General features: G+C 39.3%; 1 protein-coding gene across 2 annotated transcripts in view; it reads left to right on the top strand.

Moving 5' to 3' along the window:
- Positions 1-3,212: 3,212 nt before the first annotated feature.
- Positions 3,213-26,987, top strand: part of arhgef18a (rho/rac guanine nucleotide exchange factor (GEF) 18a) — a 29,125-nt gene continuing 5,350 nt past the window's right edge. The window contains exons 1-14 of one of the 2 annotated variants that reach the window (XM_022221492.2): positions 3,213-3,460; positions 8,458-8,522; positions 9,964-10,095; positions 10,825-10,931; positions 12,233-12,373; positions 12,906-13,156; positions 15,267-15,392; positions 16,097-16,214; positions 16,393-16,644; positions 18,791-18,867; positions 19,084-19,265; positions 19,913-19,968; positions 21,016-21,195; positions 21,381-21,521. In XM_022221492.2, the coding sequence (XP_022077184.2) occupies positions 10,028-10,095; positions 10,825-10,931; positions 12,233-12,373; positions 12,906-13,156; positions 15,267-15,392; positions 16,097-16,214; positions 16,393-16,644; positions 18,791-18,867; positions 19,084-19,265; positions 19,913-19,968; positions 21,016-21,195; positions 21,381-21,521 (1,699 nt within the window). In that variant the 5' untranslated portion in view covers positions 3,213-3,460; positions 8,458-8,522; positions 9,964-10,027. The remainder of the gene's footprint in view (positions 3,461-8,457; positions 8,523-9,963; positions 10,096-10,824; positions 10,932-12,232; positions 12,374-12,905; positions 13,157-15,266; positions 15,393-16,096; positions 16,215-16,392; positions 16,645-18,790; positions 18,868-19,083; positions 19,266-19,912; positions 19,969-21,015; positions 21,196-21,380; positions 21,522-26,987) is intronic. The other variant, XM_022221493.2, reaches the window with a different exon arrangement.

Raw genomic sequence — 26,987 nt, 5'->3', positions numbered from 1 at the left:
TAATTATATTTCTTCAACTAGTTCCAATGGAATTGCTGTTGTGTTCAAAAAGTTACTTTAGAGAGGGCATAACCCACTTTGTTCTCAGGGACCTGCCAAAAGTTTGTTAAACCTTAGAGTAAGAAGTTTACTTAAACGTTTTTGTGATCTGTGTGTATGTGTGTGCATGTGTGTGAATGATAATGCAACTGAAATGCAATTTGAAATTTTTGACAATCAATACTCGAGGTCTAAAGGATTGTATTAAAAGAAAGGCTATCTTTTTATATTGTAGAGGTAAAAGAGCAGAATGTATCCTACTTCAGGAAACTCATACAAATGAATCCGATGAAAAATTCTGGGCTTCTCAATGGGGAGACAAAATAATCTTTTCACATGGCACATCCAAATCAGCTGGTGTTGCAATCCTATTCAATAACTGCCAGGGGAAGATAATTACGACAAAATCAGACGAAAATGGCCATTGGATTATAACTGTCCTACAACTAGATGATTATATCTTAATTCTCGGGAATATTTATGGTCACTGCAACAGAAGCCAAAACAGAAATCTACTCTCAAAAATACAGGAAATAGTAATCCAATTCAAAAGGAAATATGCATCAGAAAACATAATTTTAGGTGGAGATTGGAATTTGGTTAAAGATGGATGGCTTGACAGACTCCCCAGTAAATATAACTCTACACACATAAATCCCATGCTATCTGACTGGTGTGAATCTCTAAATCTAACAGACCCATGGAGACAGAGAAATCCATATAAAAGACAATATTCTTGGTTCAAACCAGATGGTTCCGCGAGATCCAGACTCAATTACTGGTTAATTACTGACAGCATACTCAATCAAATCTCAAACTGTGAAATATTACCAGTACCTCTGACGGATCACTGCTGTGTCGAATTATATGTAACACCTCTCCCACTAACTTCTAAAAATAACGGATACTGGAAATTTAACTCTAGATTACTACTACATAATGACTTCTGTCAAGGCATTGAAAATCTTATACAAAATGTTCTAGGAGACGAATCCTTAGCATCATTTACCCAGAAATGGGAATTTTTAAAATATAAAATTCGTCAATATTCAATCTCTTATGGTAAACAGCTGAAAAAGAAAAACCTTATAGAAGAGGAAGAGATTATAAAAAATATACTTACAATTGCCCTGCGCTCTAAAATATCAGAAAATGAACAAAGAAACCTTATACAACTACAAGAAAAAACAAATAAAATGTATGAAAGGAAAGCTCAAGGTGCTTAAGATCACAAGCAAAGTGGATGGAGGACGGGGAAAAGAATACTAGTTATTTTTGCAGACTTGAGAAAAGGCGTCAAGAACGAAAGACAATAAAATCTTTGACGATTAATGGTGTGGACTGCTCTAATGAAACATCTATTGTGAACGAAATCACCAAATTCTATCAAAAGTTTTACAGCTCCTCCTACTTAGCTCCAAAGGCAGAGAGTCTCCTGAAACAAATTAAACAACACATCCCACAAATAGACAGTGAATTTAAGGAGAGCTGTGAAAAAGAAAAAAAAACTGGCTCTCATTTGAAAACTTTTGTTCCCTTCACAACATTTCATGTCGAAGATCAGAATTTAAAAAGATTCTTAAAGCAGTTCCTCAAGCTGTCAGGCAACAAATGGAGAACTTGGACAGGGAGAATTTACCTGTGCCTAATCTCTCAACTCTACAAATATTTGAACAAATTTTTTTGAAAAAAATATACCAAACAAATGTCTTAGAAAATCTCTAAATAATCAATTATTTCCTATAAAACCAAACAAAAATTCAATCATCCAAAAATTTTCTGAAGCTGAAATTAAAATTATTAGAACTGAATACTTAAAACTTCCTGTTAGTCCTAAAACAAAAGAAATACATTTTAAAATACTAAATAGAATTTATCCCTCCAGTGAACTGCTGAGAAAAAGATTTAATATTGAACAAAACAACTGTGTATTTTGTGAAAACGACATTGAAACCACTGAACATCTTTTTTACCAATGTATTTATACAAAGACATTCTGGGAAGACCTCTGGGACTGGTTGTCTTCAAAAATCCAGCTACAGAACGCTTTGGACAGGGACATTGTTGTCTTTGGCCTTTTACAGAAAGACTCTGAAACTAAAATTGTGATAAATAGTATACTACTGTTGGCAAATTTTTTTATCCATACTTGTAAATGGCGTAAGGTAAAGCCCATTTTCACAGTTTTCAAGAGACAAATGCAAGATAACTATGTAAAATCTTTGAAACTAATGTTATGTAAAAATGCTCTTTTTCTGATGCAAGCACTTGAAAACGTACAAATATTTGAAGACCTCTAACATACAATGTTGCGCGTGGGTGTGTGCGTGGGTGTATGTGTGTGTCTTTATTTTGCTTGTTTTATTTTATTTGTGCCTTGCAAACCGCAATTTTGTTTTTGTTTATAATGTAAACCAAATAAGCCAAAATGTTTGTAAATTTTGAAACTGTTAATAAAAAATAAATAAAAAAATGTCAGCGGGACCGGAAGTACGACTTCTGATTTGCACCTGCAGATTTCTGATTTGCACCTGTAGAAAACAGAGAATGTGTGACTCGTAGAGAGGATTCGAGTGGTTGTAAGTAGCAATTTGTGTTCGTGTGTTAGAGGACACAGCTATTTTCGTGGTAAATTATTTCACATACTTATTGCACAAGTTCACATTCAGATTTGCACATATTCAAATTCTCACTTCAACTTCACTTCGTACAATACAGGTGCAAAAGTATGTTTTGCACTTAGTGTGCTGCAACAATAGGTGCAAAATGTGAGCGTGTCAGTGTTGAAATATGTGACTTGTAGAGAAGGATTTGTGCACCTGTAAATATGATTTGTGCACCTGTAAATGTGATTTGTGCACCTGTAATTACGATTTTGTGAATGTGTATTTTTGTGTTGTATTTGTGGGAAGAAAAAAAATCAACACATACAAGAAATTATTTTACAAGTACATAACTCATAGAGTGTGGGAAATCAGATTTGCTGATACACATACAAATTCAATGTACACAACTACAAAATCGATGTTACAGTTGCTCAAACATTTTGCACCTGAAATGCCTTCATACATGTCTGCCTTCATTTAAACTCACGAGCAGCTGCTGGCTGAACTTGCGGAATGTGTTGAACCGAAACAACCGATTATTCCCACAATGCTTAGGGAGGGAAGGAGGGCAGGGCTCGTCCAGAGGAGGCTGGGATTTCTTTCAAAACACCTCCTCCCTCCTCTCATCTCCACTTTTTTTTTTTTTTTAATTTGTGCACTTGTTCCTCCTGAGGCATCTTTACTGCCTTTTCCTATTAGTGGAAGCTGTTGAGACTGAGAAATCATTTCTTCTCGAATCCTCGCCGAGAGATACACTAGAGAAACTTGTCTTTTTCTGTTGCATGTGCCCTACTGCTGTTTTATCTCAACACCAGGTGAGAGGAAATTCTTGTTTCACTGGTTGTTATTTTTAGGAAAGCAACAAACAAGCCGACAAATAGCTACAGGTAGCTAACAGGCGTACTAGTACTACATTAACGTTAGCTAGCTAAACTAGCATTTCAATTTGGTAAGTCATTACACGCTGTCGAGACGGAAGTTCTTCATTATTTTAACTCGACGTGAGATGGAAAACTGACACTTTTTTCTAAGTTTCTTTTACTTTGTGGCAATACTTAAAACCAGTGCCATGTAATGTGTCGTTGCTGTGTCTTTGGTAGCTCTATTAGCATGAATGAGGGTCCATCCGTGTTTAGTCACCTGCGGTGTCGCCTCTCAGGACTTTCCACCTGCAGACTGTTCCTGAGGGCCACAGCAACTGTCTGCTCATTTAATGTGACTCTTTATCACTGGGAGGTGCTCTGAATCCAGGTCAGCTGCTTTCACCTTGGCATTCCTCGCATTCTCATTCCGCAACAATACACTTTAATGTCACCCAACCGTTTTTAGAATCACCGCTTTGTTAACGTTTTCAGGATGACAGAATATGATGTGCTAATGTGGTGTGTTCTTATAGGAAGCTAGCATACTTTCTGGAGCTTTTTCTTTTGGAGTGTGCAAAATAAGCGTAATAATAATACCAAATATAAACGCCAAATGATATGTAAACCTCCACCGTTCACACTCCAACTGTAGTGTTAAACTTGGATGACTATAATATATTAAACCTGATTTTTCTTTTCATTTCCCCACAAAAGTGCAAGTGGCTACTGCTTGAAAGTTTCAGTTGAACTTCTAAAGAAGTTGAAGTTGCAGTTGAAATACAGTTACTGAAAGAAGTTGAAGTGGCAATGAGCATGTGCTCAAACAAGTCTTGACTGTTAAAGCTGAAATTGTAATCTTAAAGTATAATGTTTGGCCCAAAAATAAACCCAGAAACTTAAATAATTTCTTCACAAAATGTTCTTGTAGTTGCTGGTACAAACATTTAAAAAACACATCTGCACAAAGCTGAAACTGCGGTTGAAAAAAACAGAAACCTTGACTAGATTATTTGACAATATCACACTAGGATATTTGGACAAATACAAAAATCAGATAAACATCTATAGAAATTGAAGCAGCAGTCAAAAATACAGTTCCTAAGAGAAGCTCAGTTGACTATTCACAGTGTGCTCAGAGAAATAGGAGTCTTTGACTGTTTAATAAATTGTAATGTCAAAAACAAAATAAAATCAGAAAGTTATAAATGTGGTCATTTAGAAAATATTCCAAACAAAACATCTGAAAACTATACTGAAGTATCAGCTACAGTTACTGAAATAAGTTGAAGTAGCCAAAAAAGAAACAACTAGCTCACTAACTCAAAAAAGTTGACATCTAAGTCCATAAACTGCTTTTATAACCTTACCACAGAAAATTTGAGGAAAAAATAAAGCCCCAAAGTTCTAAATTCTAATGCAAAAATGCTTGTGTTGTCACTGTTCAAAAATTTCAAATAAAACATATGAAAATGCTAAGTGGCCTTTCAAAATGATGGTAACAAAGCCAACGTTTCTGCAAAGTACAGAATCAGTTTAGAGTGTCAATCTAACTCCGGAGTCAAGATAAAGTAGAAAAAGGAGATAAAATCATAGAAGGGTAAAAGATGAATTGAGCTGGAAGTTGAAGTTAATTCCAGCTGACGTGTATTAAGTGAAAGAAATTGTCTGGTGATCAACCGAAATGTAATCATTGAAAATACTTGTATTAATTGTATGTGAGCATAGAAATTGTGACACTGGCTTGTGTCACAATTTCTATGCTCACATATAGCCGACTTGAAAGGTTTTTAAGTGTAAGCAATAAAGGAGTTTAAATGTTATTTAAGAGTGTAATGACTAACAGCAGATCACCTTTCATTTGAAGTACAAGACATGAAAGCATAGAAAAGGTTGTGAGCTGAAGTCGTTACATACTGTGCAAAAAAAATTTTTTTTGATGTCTGATTTTACTGATCTCTACATGACCACAAATAATGTAAGGGCTGGTACAGTGACAAGTCAGGAGTTATGTTTTTTCACAAAACCAGAATCCTTACAGCTTTCAGTGTCAGCTTATTTTGACAATATTAGAGGACAATAATTGACATGTGACAGTCAAAGGAATCAGTGTTGCACCCAAACTTCTTTAGTGGGGACAGTGTAATTGATAAATTCTAAATATTTTTCTGAATGTGAGGCACATATTTAATTTATTTTTTAAAAGCATAAAATGAGCTCTTGATTATACAAAGACCAAATCATTTTTCTTAAATGTAAGAAATCTTTATAGGCCTCTTCTATGCCTCTCTGTTAGTCACAGGGCTCAATTTCTGTTCAGTGTAAGAACATGCTGTTTTGCCATTTAATGGTAAGATTGTCCCTGTGGTTAAGCATGTGGTAGCCGTTTTCCGTAAATCACTTGAGAGCATGGCTAACTATTTTGCAAACCATGCTGCTGTATTACAGAAGCTTGAGTATTTTTCAGCCATTGTTCCATGCAATATGACATCAACGTCCTCCACCTTGCTCGAGTTGTGTAATCCGTCACAGTGAACATACAGTCTGTATCTATTGGCAGAGCTACATTATTGGTGGTATTATAATATAGACTGTATAAATTAATGTGTATTTAAGCTGCATTACCATCAGGGGAAAATAGAAGATAGACAGAAAATAATACCACTTGATATTCAGTTTTATTAAGTTTCTGAAAAGGTTATTAATTAATTTCCACTCATTACTGACATGAATCGAATCAACGGCTGCCTGATAATTTAAAATCCAATAAAGCTCTAAAACTGTATGGTACACATTCTTTGCTTTCAGCCGGTCTCATATGTTTCTAGTTAGGAGGTGCTGTGCATTATCCGGTGCTGCATTGCATAGACAAATACATCACTCTTCCATCAAACTGTGGACCTTGTTAGGACAGGATTCACCTGCACATACTGACGAAAATGTATGCATGTACACCAAAGACTAAAAACAGCCAATATCTAAAGGTTAATAAGTAAACTGCATGTCAAGGCTGGTGGATGTGAAGGCAGTGTGAAAAGTGCAAGCAAAACCTGCTGCTGTTGAGAGGGAGTGGTTTCACAGTGACCTAAGGTTTCTGTTTTTCTCAAATTATTCCTGTATGATGTGAGACAAACGGAGCCTTGAGGGTTTATGAGGAACACGAGCTACATGGTTCACTGGCTTCTTTGAATCACTCAGCTTTTATAACTTGCTCAGGGTGGCAGGTCTAGTTTCACGGCCATTAACTGTGGATGGTCTGGTTGGGATTACTTGTCATGACACAAGATCCACAACTGTCACTTGTTTTGTTTTTTTTAGTCCCAGCATGTTGCTGTGATTAGGTCCCTAAGTGAAACTGCTCCACACAAAAACCGTTTAGCAGTATTTTTCCCTGTCTCTCCGTCCTCTGTAAGATACTTGGCAGACTTGCTGGTCTTGTTTTTCTCTTGCAGGGAATGACCTGTATTTCATGCTGCTCTGTTTCCTCTCCGCCCAGTGTGGGTGAATCATTTGAGGTGTGGCTGCCACTTAGAACAAGAGGCTGGACCATATAACCACAAAATGGATAATAACATGCCATGCAGCTTAGAAGCAAGCTTTTACAGAAAGTAAAATGATAGAAGGGCCTGGGAATAAATGCTCCAGCAAGTGGTGCTGTAATGTGTTTGTATGCTGAGGAAGTTGGAGATCTGGTTGAAGAGAATGTTTGTAGATGCTATTTGTGGCATATAGTCCATTTCCCCTCACGTGCACTACCACCAACTCCATGGCAGGACTCTGGACGGTATTATTTTCCAGACACATACCAGATTTCAAGACCACGAAAAACTGATGTTTGTCACCCTCCTCAACCCTCAGAAGTTTCGGGAATACAAGAAAAATTTCCCGCATGCAGCCTTCTCCAGCATAACACAGAGCCATGGAACACTTTTTGATCTGTCTCGGCTAAAAACAGAACTAACTGTAATGTATGCCATGGGTGATTTTGCAGGAAAATCTCCCACTGATCTCCTTGACTTCCTTCAGCAGACAAATCTGAATGAGGGCATGGGGCAGCTGTACACATTTGTGTGTTTGGCGGTGACCATCCCCATGTCCACTACTACCGTCGAGCGGACATTTTCAGCCCTAAAACAAATTAAAACTTATGCCACTTTCTGCATTAGCTTCGATAGCGATAGAAAAGGACTTCTTGATTGAACTGAAGTGCACAGATAATCTGTACGACAGAGTAATTGCACTCTTTAAGGAAAGTAAGGAGGATGGATTTTGTGTACAAATTATCAGAATTTTTGATGAATAAAATATTGCTATTTTCCTAAATAATATTGCAATTTTATGAGGCTGTTATTGATGTTTTTTATGTGTCACAGCTGTAGCTGCAGTAGAAGGAGACTTGTGCACCCTGGGTTCATTTCTTAGGTAAAAGCATTTATTGTGGTTACACAAGTTATCTATTGGCGATTCAACGACTCTTTATACTGCATTTCTGCATAATAAGATGGTTTTTTATAGCTATTTCATAGTTATTGTGGAGTGGATGAATTCAGACAGAGCACTATTAAAGGCATAGGTGTGAAATGCGTGGCCCGCCACTGGTATATGTGCACTTCGATAATATTGCTCATTCTTTCATATTTAAAGATTTCCTTCCATGCCTTGTTCCTCCTCATGTCTGATTTGCTACAGATTTTCCTACTGCTGCTGTTTAGTCAGGTGGAGGCATTTATACAAAACTATGGATCGTTCTCATTGACCCTAAGGGCCCATTAGCATGTGTACACAAACCAACACAGCCAGCGGGCCACTGCAGGCTACTGTGCTAAAACTGGGACGCACAAACTCAGTGAGACTGTGACCCAGTACATTCAATGTCTCTTGTTTTCTGCATTTTCCTCTTCTGTTTTTATCCGCTGACTGAACAAGATTTTTTTTCCTTTGTGTTTTTCCAGAGTCACGAGGAAACTGTAGCCGACATAACACAGAAAACTAAAGGGCAGAAGTATATATGAAGAAGGTGAGTCACTCTGGGTCGCAGACAAGGAGATGATTGCTTTTTTTGTTCTGTCAAGAACAGAGATTTGAGAAATGGTTTAACTTAAAAGCTTGATTTGAAATTGTCAGTCTTCGCTTTCACACCCTGCCCTGCAGAGATGTGTATCTCAGAGTCAAAGAAATAAAGCTAGAGCCACTTGGTGGCATTGATGATTTGTAGTGTCTTTTAAAGTAGAGTAGAAAATGCTGCTCCATGTTTGTCCAGACATGATGCTGTGCAGGTGTTGGTTGCATTTGTAGGTGTTTTGTGTCCTGATGCAGTTTTTTTTAGTTGTCTTTGCTTGAAAGCTGGTCTGACTTGAGCTGTATTGTCAAGTTTGCCAAACCAGTTTCCTCTTCACAAGGCTAGATTAGTTTTGCAGAAGCCTGTTGTTTGGGTTCATTATCCACTTATACTCCTTTTTCTGTTGTAGGTAGTCTTTTTGTGGGCTTGTGAGTCAGCCAAGCGCTTCCAGTAACAAATAATAAAAGTGTGGTTATTTTTATCTCTTTTCCACATGGGGTTGGATGATTTGGATAGAATAATTATTCTAACTTTTGACAAAATTAAATTAGTGATATTTTTTTTAAAGTCATGCTTCAGTTCACTGTGCAGCATGGGGTGAAGAATTTTCACGGAACACCACCAAAAGTGTGATTGTCACACAAAGAGAGCGACATGAATTTGTAAAAGCACTGACAAAGCAGTATAAGCCCAGGGTCGGACACGGAGCATAATGTCTATTCTAAACAGCGGTCTGTCATTATTTTGAGTCACATTTTTAATTTGAAATCAGTTAATTGTTCAGCAGTATTTCAAATAATAAGCTCTACATCCGTGAAATGCTCATTGATATGCTGTGGTGACTTTATTAATGTTGCTTAAAACTCTTAAAGATTAAGAAAATTGCAGTTAAATATGATCAAGTTCATGTTTTACACATTAAAGTAACTTTATGTCATATAATGCATGAAAATGTAGTTCAGTTGAATTTATCTTTAATTTGTAAAGTCTATGTGTGGTCTTACATGTTTTTTTGGTACATGATTTTGACCATGTACCAGTTATACCGAAACATACAGTATTTCAGCTTGAAGACTTGACTGAGTTTGTTGTGTCTTTTTGCTTTTGATTATTTCATGTCATATCATCTGAATTTGACACCACTGGCCTCTTGGTCCCTTTTCCAGGTGTAAATCAGTGTGCTTATATGTGTTTAGATATGTTGCGTCCTAACGATGAGGACACCTTAGCTACACTTTCCCATCGATCCTCTTAAATTATTTAAAAAAGAAATACCTTATTCTAGCAGTTCATTCACCTTGCATGATTCTCTAACTTCATTCCTCTGCACTTATTCTCTCTTATTTTCAACCACATGACACAGTGTTGACTTTTTTGTATTCGTTTTTCTGTCGCACAGCACTGGGGAGAATGTTTCTGTCCCAGCCTCCAATGGCCTTCCTGCCCGATACCTTAGTCCAGGTATGACCATCACCTTCAAAAAATCCAGCCCTCAGCCTGCGTCTTCTTCGTACAACGTCACGAGTCTCAGGTTAGTGATAATATCAGCAGCTGAAATTCAACCAGGATTCATTCTGGGCCTGATCGATGTGTGGTGTGAAAACCTTTCTTGAGTCATGTGATATTTGTTGTTATTTTTTACTGACATTGCATCTGTTTGTCAGCAAGGCTTTCTTATGCTTCATATTGATCAGATCAGTCATCCAGTGGAAATATCCATTGCACTATTATTGAGCATCTGCTGTGCGTGCGTGCGCCACCTCATGATGCTGCTGCCAAAAGAACAGCAGTCCAACACACCCCTCCCCTTCTATAACCAAGAACACCAGGGTGGAAAGGAATATACAGCCAAATGTGTGTGTAGGTGTGTGTGTTTTTAGGGGTTGTGGGGACCTAATGTCCTCACAACCATAGGAAAACGAAAAGAAATGTCATTTGTGGGGACCTCATTTGGGTCCCCATGAGGGGAAACAGTGTTTTCTTGGCCATGTTGTTGTTACTGAAAAAAGTAAAAGTGCAAAAACGTTTCTTTAGGGTTAGGCATTGTTTTGGTCTGGGTAAGGGTTAGGGATTAGATATGAATGGGAGTCAATGGTAGGTCCCCACAAGGATAGGAATACACAGTGTGTGTGTGTGTGTTGCAGTAAAATCTGCCCAGCATCATCGACACCTCACACCCTGTGTGTGTACGTACATGCTTTTGTGCTGACATCACATTTTAATTTACCTGCTGAACCTTATCTCATCACATACCAACTAGATCCGGTGCGGCGCAGATGGATGAGATCGAAGGCCTGCAGTTGAAGCTTTCCACTGAGGACTCTGTGTCTCTGGCGTCCTCCTTGGTGGAGCCCATCAACCTAGAAGGTCAGTCAGTCACTGTCAGCATGATGTCAGAACAGCAGTAGCATAATAAAGCATTACTATTTAAAAAAAAATAAAATAGAAATGTTCATGGAAATTTCACTGCAGTTAGTATAAGTGTGATGTGACCTAGGCTTTATGTATTTTTCGAAGTTTAATTATCACCAATTTAAAACTGTACAAAGAAACCCAGACACTGATCACTGAAAAAATCATATAGGCTACTCTTTTATGTCAATGGTGGAAAGTTACTACGTACATTTACTTTAAGAGGTGTGTTGCGCAAATATTTCCACTTTAATGCTACTTTATACATTCATTCCACTACATTTCTTATTGAAATATTTGACTTTCTAGTACTTTCCCACTACATTTATTTCATAGCTTTAGTGAATGTATTTGCCGCAATGGATGATGTAACACTAAATATAGATTCTCCCCTCTAAACTACCGATATAGTTTAATTCAGTGGATGTTCAAATGATCCTATATCTGACCATAAATCAAAGGTTAGAGAAAAAGTCAAAAAGCTAAAAACAGATTTGGATATCAGGAGTTTGGATTTTTTTCTCCTTTCTTTGTGGTGTTCCTGTGTGCACTGGATGTAAAGTACTTCAAAACTGCATCAGCTACAACACTACCATGCTGCTGATTGGTAGTTTAATGGTGCCATATCGCTGAACCAGCTTGTTTAACTTATTACTTTAACTACAGCTGTCTGCTAATATTTTCAAATTGAATTGATTTTTGCTTGTAATGGAGTGTTTTTACATTGCTGTATCCAAACACTTCTTGCATAATTTTTTAAAATGAAGTCAGCATATGTAATTGACGGTGTGTAAGACAGTATTTCATCATACACACCTTGTGGTGTGCAAAACTTTTGGTATTTGGGACATTGTTTAAAACAAAAATTTATTCAGGAGCTTAAACTGCTTTTAAGAAAGTATCCCAGTTGTTTACATTTTTGATTTTCTGACTGTGATCTGGCAAACATCATCATTAGAGTTAAACAAACTAAAAATACTTTAACTCAACAATCAAAATAAACAGTGCTATTCTTTAGGGCTCGACCCAGGAGACCAGACGAACGACTTAAATGTTTCTCTGGTTTACAGTAATGACAAGGTGTGACCTAAAACTGGAACCATGTGAAGAAGATTTTTGTCTTGGAAGTTGGACATTTAAAAATAACCTGTACATGACACGTAATGAATCACTCATAGAGACACTCATATTATCACACAGCACAAGTTTTGTTTGATTAATATAAGTTCCAGTGTGTCTGTCTATGTGTCATCCAGACTCCCATTATGCTGCGCTGCGAGGTGAACTTGAGTCCGATACCCAGAATTTGGATGCAGAGTCCTGGAGCCTGACTGTGGACCAGACCTACCTGAGGGACCTGAACAAAGAGGCTATTAAAAGACAGGATGTCATATATGGTAGGCTGAAGCACAGAAGCCAAAGCTTGACTGTGTAAACCAGACTGAAGCTTAGTCTTTGTAAGAATATTTTTTGAAAATGGATAACGAGTTAAAAAAATAAAAAAAATCAGTTTGTATTTTTAATAATCATATTTCATTTCAGTCAGGGTGTGTTTATATAAATAAGAAGTTTCTCATATCAGTCACCCAGTGGGGGGAAAAAAAAAAGATCTGGTAGCAGAGTACACAGTAATTGTGCTTATGAAGCAAAGATTACAATGCCTGTCATTATAATGATGATGGATAGTTTCTTTGCTGCACATATCCTTTTGATAGAGGCCGTGTCTGCCACAATACTAAGATACTGGGACAAATTCACCTAGAATACATTTTCCATCTTTCATTTGGAGGAACTACTAACTAACCTTACTTGCATGACTTTGTTTACCTTTGCTTATTTAGATAGTTTGGCCACTCACTGGTAATTATTTAGCAAGGAGTAGAGTATTTACATCAGTAATCACAAGATCTCTCTTTATTAATTTCCTAGAGTTGATCCAGACAGAGATGCACCATGTACGCACCTTAAAAGTCCTTCTTCATGTCTACATGCATGAACTGAAGCAGTCTCAGCTAATAGAGGCCCCGAAGTTGGAGTGGCTCTTCGTAAGAGTGGAAGCCCTGCTCACCCTCCACCAGCACTTCCTCAACTGCCTCAAAATGCGCCAAAATCAAAGTCGGGAGGAAGGAAACCCAAACAACTACTACATAACACAGCTGAGTGACATCCTCATCTCTCAGGTAATGGTGGAGCAGGAGTCCAGGATCTCTGCTTTCTATTCCGTATCTACTCGCCTTTAGGCGAAAAGGCCACGAAAGTTTGTATGTCAACATAACATATGACAAGTCTGAAGTACTGTGTGAGGTTTCTCCAAAACATATTATATTTTATATATATATATATATATATATATATATATATATATTAATGATTTTAAATTCACCCAACAGGTGTTTCAACACCGTCCCAAACAAAGGTTGAATTTCTCTTTTCATTTTCAAAAACTGAAAAAAAAAACAAAGAAACAAAACATGGAATTGATGTGTACAACATTTTTTTTCTGTGTTCTAAAAAATATATAAACACTTTAATACTTGCATTTTAATTTTGTTTCCATACCTGCCTCCTATCTGCTCCGTGTCAGTATTGAGTGGACTTTATGCTTTGTCACTTGACTGTTGGTTGCAGATTAGTCACTATTGGATTCATGTTTTTGTCTTGGTTGTCATTGCTGGTTTTTAAAATGAAATGCTCTTCAAGCCTGTGGGCAGGTTTAGGAGTTCATAGGGTAAATGTACAGTTTAACTTTAGCTTCTTGTCAAAAGCTTACTGCTTTTGACAACAATTAAGCTTGTGTTTGGCCTGCACACAGTTTACTCTTTACAACTCTCCCTGAATGCCATGTTTACAGTACTACACAGAGGTCTACCACAAACAGTCTTACATGAAGTTTTGCCTGCAAACATTACTAGCAAGTCAGCTGTAAAGAATAAAATTAAGGCAGAATTTTAAAAGTCAACCTTTTACATTTCATTGTTTTAAAAAAAACATCAGGCAAACTTATTTTTGTGAGCATTTATTCAATTGCTGTGTGCCTATTGTCATTACAGTCCAACACATGATATTGTTAACACTGACAGGCACAAATACAAGAATCGGTTTGAGATTTGATTTGTCTATTATCTAAAATAACGGTTTTATTATAAATAAAATGTTTATGGTGTACCTCAGTTTTTCCTGCTTAGCCCCACTTTGCTCCAGCCACCTATCTTCACCCATATTCATCTCTGAGCGTGTGCAGTGTACAGTGTACAGGTGTCCAGAGGAATGGTTGTTATGTCTGAAACGCTCTACAAGGAACCACAGATGGGTGTGTGTGCTCCATGAGCCGAGGAATGATGCTGTTTCACTGGTGTCACATTCCCAGAGAAGCATTTTTACGTCTGTCAATAATTTTCCAAATTATGTGGAACAGGCTATGAGAACATAGATTGTATATTGTAAGATTATAGTGGATTTCTGTGTGGTTATTATTTTTCTCATTATGTCAATTTGCATGTGATTGGCATTGAAATGCATTGTAATATGACTAATTTTAAACGACATTTATTCCTTACCTTAGATGTGCAGTGTATATGAAACATGGAGCCAGGTTCAACATTGTTCTCATATGTTTTATCTCTTCTAGCATCATATGAAATATAAAAAACAAGCAAGTGACTAACTTATAAACAGGCTAGTATCTGACAAACTACAGAAGCCACTGACAGTCTGACAGCTTACCAAGTGGGGTGATTTGGCATTCACACAATCATTGATACAACTAATTCTGTCATTTCTCGGTTAACTTCAGTGACAACACATTGTATGAACTAAGTATTTTCCAGTGCAACAAGGCCCTAACACACACCAGTGATGTATGCTGTGTGTCAAAGCACCAGCACCCATGGTTTTTCTGTGCAAACCCACAGACCTTCAGCATCTAGATGCTTGGCGTTGTGAGTTGACAAGTCAGCACATCAGAATGTGTCACTGTTCTACATTCAGCTCCCCTGAAATGCAGCAATTTAGTCACATTTGCTCTCATATTTTTCATTTAATGACTGTTGGTTCCTTCTGCATGACATGCACCGTGTGCGTGCTTTGGACATCATAGGATGTGATGCTTAGCAGCAAAGCAGGGGCGCGTTGCACTGTAAGTGGATCATAAAGCCACAGTCTCGATTGTGACCCTCTCCTCCTTTTTCTTTAAATGAACACTTTGAGTATTTGGTAGTGAATTCTGTGTAACATTGTAACAATTAAATTTTGCAGTTTATGGAGATGTAAAGGTTTTCTTTTGTGCGTCAGTTTTCAGGTACACTGGGAGAACAAATGATGGAATGTTACAGCATTTTTTGCAGCCATCATAGTGAGGCCATCAGCTTCTATAAAGAGCAGATGCAGAGCAGCAAGAAGCTGCAGATCCTTATTAGAGTAAGTAATCTTCTCTCACTACTCAGTTTATGTAAATGAAAGTGATTTTCTTCTAACTATTGTGAGGACTGCAGAGAAAATGCACCGGAATTAGCAAAAGATTGTGCATATCTATAGCATCAGTTACAGAATTTAAGATGTTCAACCAATACCAGTGGTTATAGAAGCACTGTTGCTCCTAAGAACAAAACTAGTCTCCTAAACCAACTAACTGTTGAAACAAAAATGGCAACTACCTTACAGTATAGTTAGTTATATTAATAATAATATTTTTGTCGTGTCTTTCAATACTGGAGTTACAAAGGATTTTCAAAAGGGAGAAGTAATTAAAAACATTAGAAAAGACATGTTTTAATAGTCAGGGGAAGCTGGTTCCACAGTGCCAGGGCTTAAACGGTAGAAGCACTCCGCTCTCTTCATTAAGCCTGGACTATAGTATTTTTATTACCAGCTGATTTTCTGGTCTGAGGGGTTGAGGTGCAGAATAAGAGCTTAATAGCTCAGATATTTAGAGCGGAGCCAGACCATGTTGACACTGAAAAGTAATCAGTGTGTTCAGTTGGGCAAAGAAGTTATGCAACAGCACGCCAGTCTGGTCAAAATTAAAACAGCAGGTGTAGTAGTAAGTGTTACAGCAGTGTGCCTAATAAACAGGCAAATACGTTTGATCAAGTTTGTAAAATCAGAACTTCTTTCTTTAACAGAAAATAGGTCAGCTGCCAATAGTGCGAAGGCTGGGAATCTCTGAATGTTTCCTGTTGGTGACTCAACGCATCACAAAATATCCTGTTTTGGTGGAGCGGATCATACAGAACACTGAAGGTAAAATCTCCCCACTCATTGCTTGCCTCCTTCTTTACAAGGTGTTTAAGAGTTTTGTCAGACTTTCAGTCTTTGACTCAGTAAAATAAAATTACTGAAATCAAATTGGCTGCCTTCATAGTGACACTTTACAAGCCTAGTAAGGCTCCTGGTTTAATTTACGGCATGCTTCTTACAGCTGATACACATGAGCACAAGTCTCTGGTAGAAGCTCTGGCGTTGATTAAAGACACCATCTCCCAGGTGAATGCTCAGGTCAGTGAATATGAGAAAGCAGCTCGTCTAAAAGAGATCAGCCAGCGTCTGGAGTCGAAATCTGTGGCCCGGCTGAAGAACAACCAGCTGTTTCGCAGAGAGGATCTGATCCAAGACAACAGAACACTTCTACATGAAGGCACCGTAACCTGGAAGTTGTCGGGTAGACAGAAAGGTTTGTGACCAGTTTATCAACATTGGGACTGTTTGTCTGTAGCTTAGCACATTGCTCATATGTATGTAGAGCAGTTTACTAAGTATTCAAACTTGTAGAAACAATGTAGAAAGACTGGAGTATGGATTTTCCAAGACTTTATGTATTCAAGATCTTGTTCATGAGTGATAGGAAAGTGGAGTGTGAGATGGACAGATGTAGTGGGGCAATATCAGCAGAAGTATGGGCGTTGTACCAGACTAGTATGCTGAATATTCTTGTTGATTTATGTTCCATCTCTCACCTATGGTCATGGATGGTTGGATACAGTGGATACAAGCAGGCCAAAATTAATTTCCTCCATAGAGTGGATTACGCTAACCTTAGAGATAGGGTGGGGAGCTCGTACATCCAGAGGGAGTCAGTTGAGATGGTTTGGGCTTCTGATTTAGAATTCCTTCTGGGCACATCCAACTGGGAGGAGATTCTGGTGCCAGTAAACTTATTGAGGGAATTATATATTATAATGGGGTCTAGGAACACTTTGGAATTCCCTAGGAGGACCATTGCTGGGAAGAGGGATGTGTAGAAAGCACTACTGAGCCTGCTGCTACCATGATCCTTTCAGCTGATGTGGCTGCATTCACTGCGGACAGGAGCTGCACTGTAAATGTTGTGAACTATAACTAGGTCCTACTTGGTCAGATTACCTTTGTGACAAGTGTCACAGTTTTGAACCGAATGCCTGCACATATAGTTGACATTCAATTCAATTCAATTTTATTTATATAGCGTCAATTACAGTCAAATCATCTCAAGACGCTTAACAGAACCCATATGCCTGACCCCCAGAGCAAGCCCAAAGGCGACGGTGGCAAGGAAAACACCTTTTTAACAGGGAAAAAACCTCGAGCAGAACCCGGCTCTATATAGGAGGGACCCATCTGCCTGCTGGCCGGGCGGGTTGAGAAGGACAGAGGAGGGTAAGGGGGAGGGATGGGAGAAGAGGGAGGGGTGAGAAAGCAAGGAAAACACAACACACATTTGGATACATGTATGACAAGATATGTGACACAAAGTATAAGCTAACATTGAAAACTGACTCATAGTTTACTCTTATGATGTACGGCTCTGACATTAAATCTACTACATATATAGCTAGCAGTAAAATTCAAACAGTATGTAAGTTAGCATAACAAGTATAGTGAAGGCGATGCAGAGTTGACTGGTGGAAAAAGGGGAGTTGGAAGCAGAGGGCTGGAGGAAGGTCAGCAGCTGCATCCCACAGTGGACATGGTGGAGACTAGACCAGTTGGTGGAACATCGACCGCAGATCTGAAGCATCCAGCTCTGGGACCAGGGACACTCGGAGAAATAGCACAGGGGGAAACGGAGTGAATGTACTGCAATAACGGTATACATATTAAATGTAAAGGTAGATAGAGAAGGGCTCAGTGCGTCAAGAAAAGTCCCCCAGCAGCCTAGGCCTATAGCAGCATGACTAGGGGCAGAACGAAGGGACGTCCAAGAGGGAGTCAGCTGTGCAAATGAAGACGCAAGCCGAACCCCTGTGGGTCACCCAGTCAGCCCTAACTATAAGATTTGTCAAAAAGGAACGTTGGTCTTAAAAATAGAGAGGGTATCTGCCTCCCGAGCCCAAACTGGGAGCAGGTTCCACAGGAGAGGCGCCTGATAACTGAAGGCTTCAATCTCAGATCTTCTGTAGGTGTTAAGATCAGATCCCACATTTGCAGTCAGCATAGAATGTATTTTTCTCTTAAATTTGTTATCTATGTCGCGCAACATCTACACCACTTGCATTTATACTGCAGTCAGGCAAAAGGTAAACTGAAGTGAGTGTGTTCATTGTTCTGATTTTAATGAAACTTTGAGGGTTGTTGCATCAAGTGACCTGCAGCTCACTGGATTACTGCAGCATTACAGCGCCAACTTTTGCACTTGTTCCATTTTGTGTTTTTTAATAGTTTCAAAATTGGGGAAAATGGTTTTGTAAAGCCAAAATACTCTCTGACCCAGTATCAAAACATGTCTGTTTGTGGTTAAGTGTCAAACGATCACACAAACCGCATGTCTGATATCCATCTTGGTGGTCAAAACGTCAAGTATTTGTGTTGCTTTGATGCTGAGCAGTGTTCTCTGTCTGCAGACATCCATGCTGTGTTGCTGTCAGATGTGCTTCTCCTCTTACAAGAGAAAGATCAGAAGCTTGTATTTGCTGCTGTGGTGAGTTCCGCTTAGACCGTACTTGAACAATATAAGTATCACTGTGTCATCTGTGGATTCAAAGTTTATTTTTTTCTCACTTTACTGCAAAACAATCACGGGTCTTAGCTATCCGATTTGTTCATCTTGTAATCTTGAATGATAAGATATAATTATCCAATCACAATATTAATTTCAATCATAATAAAACCTGCTGTATTATTATGGCTCATGCAGGATAGCAAACCATCAGTGATCTCCCTTCAAGGACTGATAGTTAGGGAAGTGGCCCAGGATGAAAAAGCCATGTACCTCCTCTGTGCATGTACCTCCAGCATGCCAGAGATGTACCAGATCCAAACAGGCTCCAAAGAGGAACGTGTCACTTGGACGACCCTCATACGAGAAGCTGTGGAGTGGTAAGCTCAGTGTTTCGAGGAAGAAATATTAGTGTTAAATAGAGCAGTTGCAACGGCATTTAATAGCAGCATGGATACCTGATAGTCAAAGAATCGAACATAACTGAAATAGGATCAGCATAACTGTGCACATGCAGCACATATAAGATGTGCTGCATGTGCACAGCTGACATTTGGGCTTGAAAGTGATGCAAATAAAAATAAAGTGATGCAAATAAAAATCTCACTGACATTTCAAAAGAAAAAATTCCTTCCCATTGAGACAAAGATTAGCCCAAACTTTCATAAAAATGTGCCTGTTGCAGTTGAGATTTCTGAAAGAAAATTCTATAAATATGATCATCTGTATTTAAGACACCTTTTCACTGAAATCTCAGGGAGTCAAGGGAATTAATAAAATGAAAGGCCACATTTCATGGCATTCTTATCAGGACTGGTTGTTCCATTGACCTAGACATTGAACAGGCTGATTGAGAACCAGCTAACACATTTTTTTTACATTTCACGCGATATGTCACCTCTTGTCAGATTGAATCACAAAAGAGCATTGTCATGTGGATTTAGAAAAACAGGCCATTTTTAAAATATTTTTTTCTTCAGAATATTACTTAAAAGACTAAACTGAGTAAGATGTTTGTGTTATTCAGCCATCGCGAAGAGGAGGTGTACCACGATCTTCTCGCTAGACTGCAATATGTTCAAGGTAAGATAGCCAAGATTATTGGCCACTTACTGAATCACAGAGAACACCAGGCCAGTGTGCCAAGCTGATCAGTAAGGCTTTCTTGAACAACAAAAGAAAGGTCAGTGTGGTGCACAAATTGTCTTTCTACGTGTGCTTAGCAAACCGCTCACTTGTGTAACATTATCACACCATTTTGCCGAACTGGGTCAGCCAAAAACCTGACTATATCTTAGCTCAGATCTTCATAAAAGGCAGCATGACAAAGATCTTGTAAGTCTGGAAATGTTGCATCATTACATAGTTTGAGAGCTTGCTAGTTTCAGTTTGTAGATTACCTCTTCTTTTCCTCGTGTGCTTTTTGTTCTATGCCATTTCTCAGTTGGGGTTGGATTTGCACTCTGCTCCTTTTCTTTGAACATTTCTGAATGTTATTTCACAATGTTCGTAGGGCTGTAATCAACCTCTTGACGTGACTGAAATAGTCCACACTCTGTCACCAATGACCTGACCTAATTGCCTTCAAGGAAAAACTAAATCTGCATGTTATCTCCAAATGAACTAAGTTGGTCACAGTGCACTCCACCTGCTACCCTTATCAGCCTAAACAAATTTTGAATAAAAACAAATAGCCAGTGTTTGTAACATATTTAATAACTTACAACTAGTTAATTTATGCTGAAATGATAACTAGGGACTGAGCAGTAACTTGAAAGGCAGCATATCGACCACCCAATCGATGAGTCAACCTGAAGCCTAGAGCACTCAGTGTCTGGGAGAAAAAAAATCACCACAGAGACTATTCATTCTCCATTCTCTATACACCGCTTTATCCTCACTAAGGTCGCGGGGTGGGGGTGGGGGTGGGGGGGACTGGAGCCTATCCCAGCTGTTTGAAAAAACATATGACCAAAATATAAGAACATTCTTTTTCTTTGGCATATAAGGTGGGATTCACACTGTTCCTATTTACTTGTACAGAGTAAAATAATAATAAATGTTGTTTTCTTTCTGCAGTTCCACTGCGTTTACCAGATAAACAGGTTATTTTATGATATTGCTCTTTAGACAGTCTAAAGGCAAAGGATCAACTGATAATACAAAGTCTGACAGAAAAGCAGCAGATCTTTGCTGCTCTCTATGAAGATGTGACATCCCAGGAGATCCCCCACAAAGGGCTGCTGCTCCGAGGAGATGTAGCTGACCTCCAGCAGGGAGAGACACTGCTGAATGGAGCCATCAATGAGGGTGAGGGCAGAAGCAACACCAGTTTGTACTTTATGATTTCTAGTTACTTATTTTTGTTGGGATTGGACTGATGTGACAGGTAGTCTTGTAGTGAAAACTGTGAAACCCTTACATCATGACAGAGAGCACTGATATTATCTTTTAAGAAGGAGATTAGGAATGTGTTTTCCTTGTTTTCTTTGCAGTGGAAACTCTGCAGAACCTGCTCTTCTTGAGGATAAGAGACCCAAACCTTCCTATAGATGAGAGTACAATTCAGGGAGGGCCTCTAAGGGGCTACACCTTTGGAGTGGCAGATAGTAACCTGATGGATACCACCATGAAAAGTAAGATGTTTTGAGATATATCAGTAATATGTACACATTGGAGTATTATCACAGGCCCTACAGCTTATGTAGTACAGCAGCATATATGGCTGTCACAAAACATTTGAGTGCATCATAATCATCCTCACATTATTTTATTGGCGTGATCAGCGGTCAAAACATTCATCTGGTGGCGTCTAATAATATCGGCTTAATGTCTGAAGTACATTTTACTTAAGGGGGGAGTACACCTTATAGGCCTAAAAAAAAAAAATTAAGTGCCTAAACTGTTCATTAGGTATCAAAGAAATGTTTAGTTAGTGACATACAACAGCTTGGCAAGTACTTGTGCATGGTTCACAATCTTTATCTCCTATTTTCTCAAAATCTGTATTTTTTTGGGACAGGCGTTACATAAAACCTAATAACTTTTAAACTATTTAAGCAATCATGCAGATTTTTTCATAGATTGTTCTTAAGACAGTACTTCTTAAAATAATGGATGCTTTTTTTAAATACTTTATAATCTGACCACTTAGGACCATTTTCATTCTGGGGTAAAGAGTTATTTATATTGAAATGGTTGCTGTGGCAATAAGAAAAAGAGTTATCCCCAAAGCACCCATTATTTGTTTTACAGTAGGTATAGTCATTAACCCAAAATTGATGGACTCTGAGTAGATAGCATCTAAAGATGGGTCACCGGGAAATGTGTATTGGCATGTTTATGACAAGATTTTGTCCCCAGGGATCACTGCATGTAACTTCTAACTGTTAAAATGATAATTTGCAACTCATAAGCTTTAAAATGATGTATAGCATGTTAAATTGGGTCATATCAAACATTGTTAAGAGCCTATACAATATAATGGCTTTGCGAACCTGTGAAATAAGGTGTACTCCCCCCTTAAAAACTGCAACTGCAGTCTAACCAGATCAACATGGGGGTCTCCAAAACAAGAGGGCTATGCACATTTGCACAGTAGACTAGTGAGATAACTGCATTAATTATGCATGATTCTAAATTATCAATGACAATCAGTCAGGATATTACACTGTGTACTTTCCACATCAGACAGGTGAGCTGTTACACACAGAGTCACAGTTTATAAGCTACAGTTAAACTGTTTTTCATGCAGTGGATTTACATTTAGTGCTCTGAGTGTATCCTAATGCATTTTGTCACTTGGCACTCTGTACAATTTTGGCTGTCTCCCTCACTGTGGTGGGTTTGTCTGAATGAAGCAGTAAGGAGCATAAACATAAAATTCTGAAATGCTTCAGCATGTCTAAATGAGAGAATGCCGTCACTTTATCAAGTTGAAGCAGTACATATCCTATGTATGAAAGGTGAAATATGATCAACATCATGACGGATAAAATGATCACTTACTTTTTTATGTATGTGAATTACAGCTGAAACAACTAATCGATTTAATCGATTATTAAAATAGTTGTCAGCTATTTTGGTCATCGATTAGTTGGTTAATAAGTCTATTTTTACCGCAAGCAGCATGTTTTGTGCATATTTTAAGCCAGCCTGTAATCGCGGTGACCAGGTGTGGCAGTAATGAGCCAGTGTAGGTTTTACGCAACCAGAACTGCAGGAGAAGAAACAAACAACCAATAGGTTGCCTTGCTTTAGGTCACGTGATGTTTACTCAGCGTCATAGACTCGCACTGAGCGGCTGTGTCTTCTTCTTTTCCTTTCGGCTTTTCCCTTCAGGGGTCGCCACAGCGAATCAATTGCCTCCATCTAACCTTGTCTTATGCATCCTCTTCTCTCACACCAACTACCTTCATGTCCTCTTTAACCACATCCATAAACCTCCTTTTTGGTTTTCCTCTAGGCCTCCTGCCTGGCAGTGGGAAACTCACCATCCTTCTACCAATATATTCACTCTCTCTCCTCTGGACATGTCCGAACCATCTCAGTCTGGCCTCTCTGACTTTATCTTCAAAGCCTCTAACATGTGCTGTCCCTCTGATGTACTCATTCCTGATCCTATCCATCCTGGTCACTCCCAAAGAGAACCTCAGCATCTTCAGTTCTGCTACCTCCAGCTCTGCCTCCTGTCTTTTCCTTAGGGACACTGTCTCCAGACCAAACAACATGGCTGGTCTCACCACAGTTTGTAAACCTTTCCTTTCATTTTAGCTGAAACTCTTCTATCACACATCACACCTGACACTTTTCTCCAGCTGTTTCAGCCTGCCTGTACATGCTTCTTCACCTCTTTTCCACACTCCCCATTGCTCTGGACTGTTGACCCTAAGTACTTAAAATCATCCACCTTCTTGATCTCTTCTCCCTGTAACCTCACTCTTCCACTTGGGTCCCTCTCATTCACACACAGATACTCCGTCTTGCTGCGGCTAACCTTCATTCGTCTCCTTTCCAGGGCAAACCTCCACGCCTCTAGCTTCTCCTCCACCTGTTCCCTGCTCTCACTACAGATCACAATGTCATCTGCAAACATCATAGTCCATGGAGACTCCCGTCTAACCTCGTCTGTCATCCTGTCCATCACCATAGCAAACAAGAAGGGGCTCAGAGCTGATCCCTGATGTAGTCCCACCTCCACCTTGAACTCCTCTGTCACACCTACAGCACACCTCACCACTTTCTTACAGTCCTCATACATGTCCTGCACCACTCTAACATACTTCTCTGCCACTCCAGACTTCCTCATACAAAACCACAGTTCCTCTCTGGGCACCCTGCCATAAGCTTTCTCCAGATCTACAAAGACACAATGCAGCTCCTTCTGACCTTCTCTGTACTTCTCTATCAACATCCTCAAAGCAAATATTGCATCTGTTGTATTCTTTCTTGGCATGAAACCATACTGCTGTAGGATTAATTGCTTATTAAAGATGAATCTGACACCTTAAATCCAAACCAGTTCCATATAACCGAAGTAGCACCGTTCTTCTTCACTAGCCCCTCCTCCTCCGTTAGCTCCATGTCTGCAACAGCTGCCATGCTTTTGTAGTCACACTGTCATGATGTCATTAAAATGCGCTACCGCGATAGGCCGGTATGGTTAAAATCTCTATCGTGGGCCAAATTTCTATCGTCTCTACCGTATATCGTTTATATCGCCCACCCCTAAGTCATCGTAAGCCCCTTGTTTGGCCTTTGCCACCTCTACTTTTACCTTATGCTACATCTCCCTGTACTCCTGTCTTACTCTCTTCAGTCCTCTCAGTGTCCCACTTCTTCTTAGCTAACCTCTTTCTCTGGATCCACTCCTGCACCTCCTCATTCCACCACCAAGTCTCTTTATCTCCTTTCCTTCCAGATGACACACCAAGTACTCTCCGACCTGTCTCTCTGGTCACATTTGCTGTCGTTGTCCAGTCATCTGGAAGCACCTCCTGAGGATGATGTCAATTTTCAGATCCTTGCCACTGTCCAGCTTGGATGGGTCAGTCGAACTTTCATAGCAGATTTTGTCCAGAGCATCAGAGGCATTGGAGATCAACTCCCTGAGGAAGATCTCTTTGTTGGAATAAAAGGTGTTGATGATCAGGGACATCAGCTGAGCGATCTCTGCCTGGAAGGCAAAGGTCTCAGCCTCCTCCTCTTGGTGCATTTCTTCAGGCATCTTGTTATTTCATTGACTTTTCTTGAATAAAATGCTACCAATGTCTCAATCTGTCTCAACTCTTTCCTGAAAGTCATACAACACTCTTCTTTTTTCAGCTTCCACCATTTGGTCCTCTGCTCTGCCTTTGTCCTCTTCATCTTCTTCACCACCAGGGTCATCCTACACACCACCATCCTATGCTGTCTGGCTACACTCTCACCTACCACTACTTTGCAGTCACTGATCTCCTTGAGATTATACCGTCTACACAAGATGTAGTCTACCTGTGTGCTCCTACCTCCACTCTTATAAGTCACCCTATGTTCCTGCCTCTTCTGGAAGAAAGTATTCACTACAGCCATTTCCATCCTTTTTGCAAAGTCAACCACCATCTGTCCTTCTGCGTTCCTCTCCTGGATACCAAACCTGCCCATGACCTCCTCATCATCTCTGTTTCCTACACCAACATGTCCATTGAAGTCTGCACCAATGACAACTCTCTCACTTTTAGGGATGATCTGCATCACTTCATCAAGGTCCAACCAGAATTTCTCCTTCTCCTCCCGCTCACATCCTACCTGTGGAGCATACCCACTAACAGCATTGAACATCACACCTTCGATTTCTAGCTTCAGGCTCATCACTCGATCTGACACTCTTTTTACCTCCAGGACATTCCTAACAAACTCCTCCTTCAAGATAACTCCTACTCCATTTCTCTTCCTATCTACACCATGATAGAACAACTTGAACCCTGCTCCTAGACTTCTAGCTTTACTACCTTTCCACCTGGTCTCCTGGACACACAGTATGTCCACCTTCCTCCTCTTCATCATGTCAACCAGCTCTCTACCTTTTCCTGTCATAGTTCCAACATTCAAAGTCCCTACTCTCAGTCCTAGACTCTTGGTGTTCCTCTTCTCTCTCTTCCTGCGAACACACCTTCCTTCCCTCCTTCTTCAACCAACAGTTGTCCATTTTCCACCGGCACCCTGTAGGTCGACAGCACCGATGGCGGTCGTTGTTAACCTGGGCCTCGACCGATCCAGTATGGAAGTCATACATTTGATTCGCATGTTTGATTTGGCCAAAGTTTTACGTCGGATGCCCTTCCTGACACAACCCTCTCTATTTATCCGGGCTTGGGACTGGCACAATAAGACACTGGCTTGTGTCCCCTTGAGGCTACATTACACTGAGCAGCTGTGTACTCACTGGGAAAGTCAGACAGGAGGTCCTCACATACTCCGGTGAGAAGCCAGTTTCCAAGGGAGAAAATCTGTTACAGTGGTGGAAGTGAAATGAGGTGAAATACCCCTTTTTGTCAAGGTTAGCAAAGTCCTACCTCTGTATACCTAGCACTACTACACCAGCAGAGTGGCTGTTTTCTGCAGCAGGGAATATAGCGTCTAAAAAGAGAGCTAGCCTTAGCCCAGAGCATGTGGACATGCTAACATTTTTGCACTGCAATGTAAAGTTCATGATTCATTCATTAGACTAATGTTTACATTGTTTGTAAAATGCACTTGTTTTCTCTAAATATTCCGTTTTTTTTTTAGTTTTTTTTTTTAAACGCTTAAAAATGAGACTTCCATTTAGGATCCTGAAATGGCACTTTATTTTAAGTATTATTTACAGTTTCACAGCATGTCAGTAAGCTATAAAACTCGTTCTCAGGTGAAATCTGTGGGGGTTTTTTGGAAAAAATAAAATGCAGTTAACAGCAAAATTGTTTCTATTTTCTTTCTGTTCTCAAATTACTACCTTAAATTTAGTTCACTACTTTTGGAGTCCTTACATGTGATGTTATTGTAGTATAGCTTAAAATACATGGGTGCCCAGAAAATGCTTCTCTACAGGAAAGATGTTTTTAAAGAATAAATGTTGCCTTGGT

The sequence above is a fragment of the Acanthochromis polyacanthus genome, chromosome 9, assembly GCF_021347895.1.
Source record: "Acanthochromis polyacanthus isolate Apoly-LR-REF ecotype Palm Island chromosome 9, KAUST_Apoly_ChrSc, whole genome shotgun sequence".
Lineage (NCBI taxonomy): Eukaryota > Metazoa > Chordata > Actinopteri > Pomacentridae > Acanthochromis > Acanthochromis polyacanthus.
The sequence above is the reverse complement of the archived record's forward strand: the minus strand, read 5'-3'. Positions and strand labels throughout refer to the sequence as shown.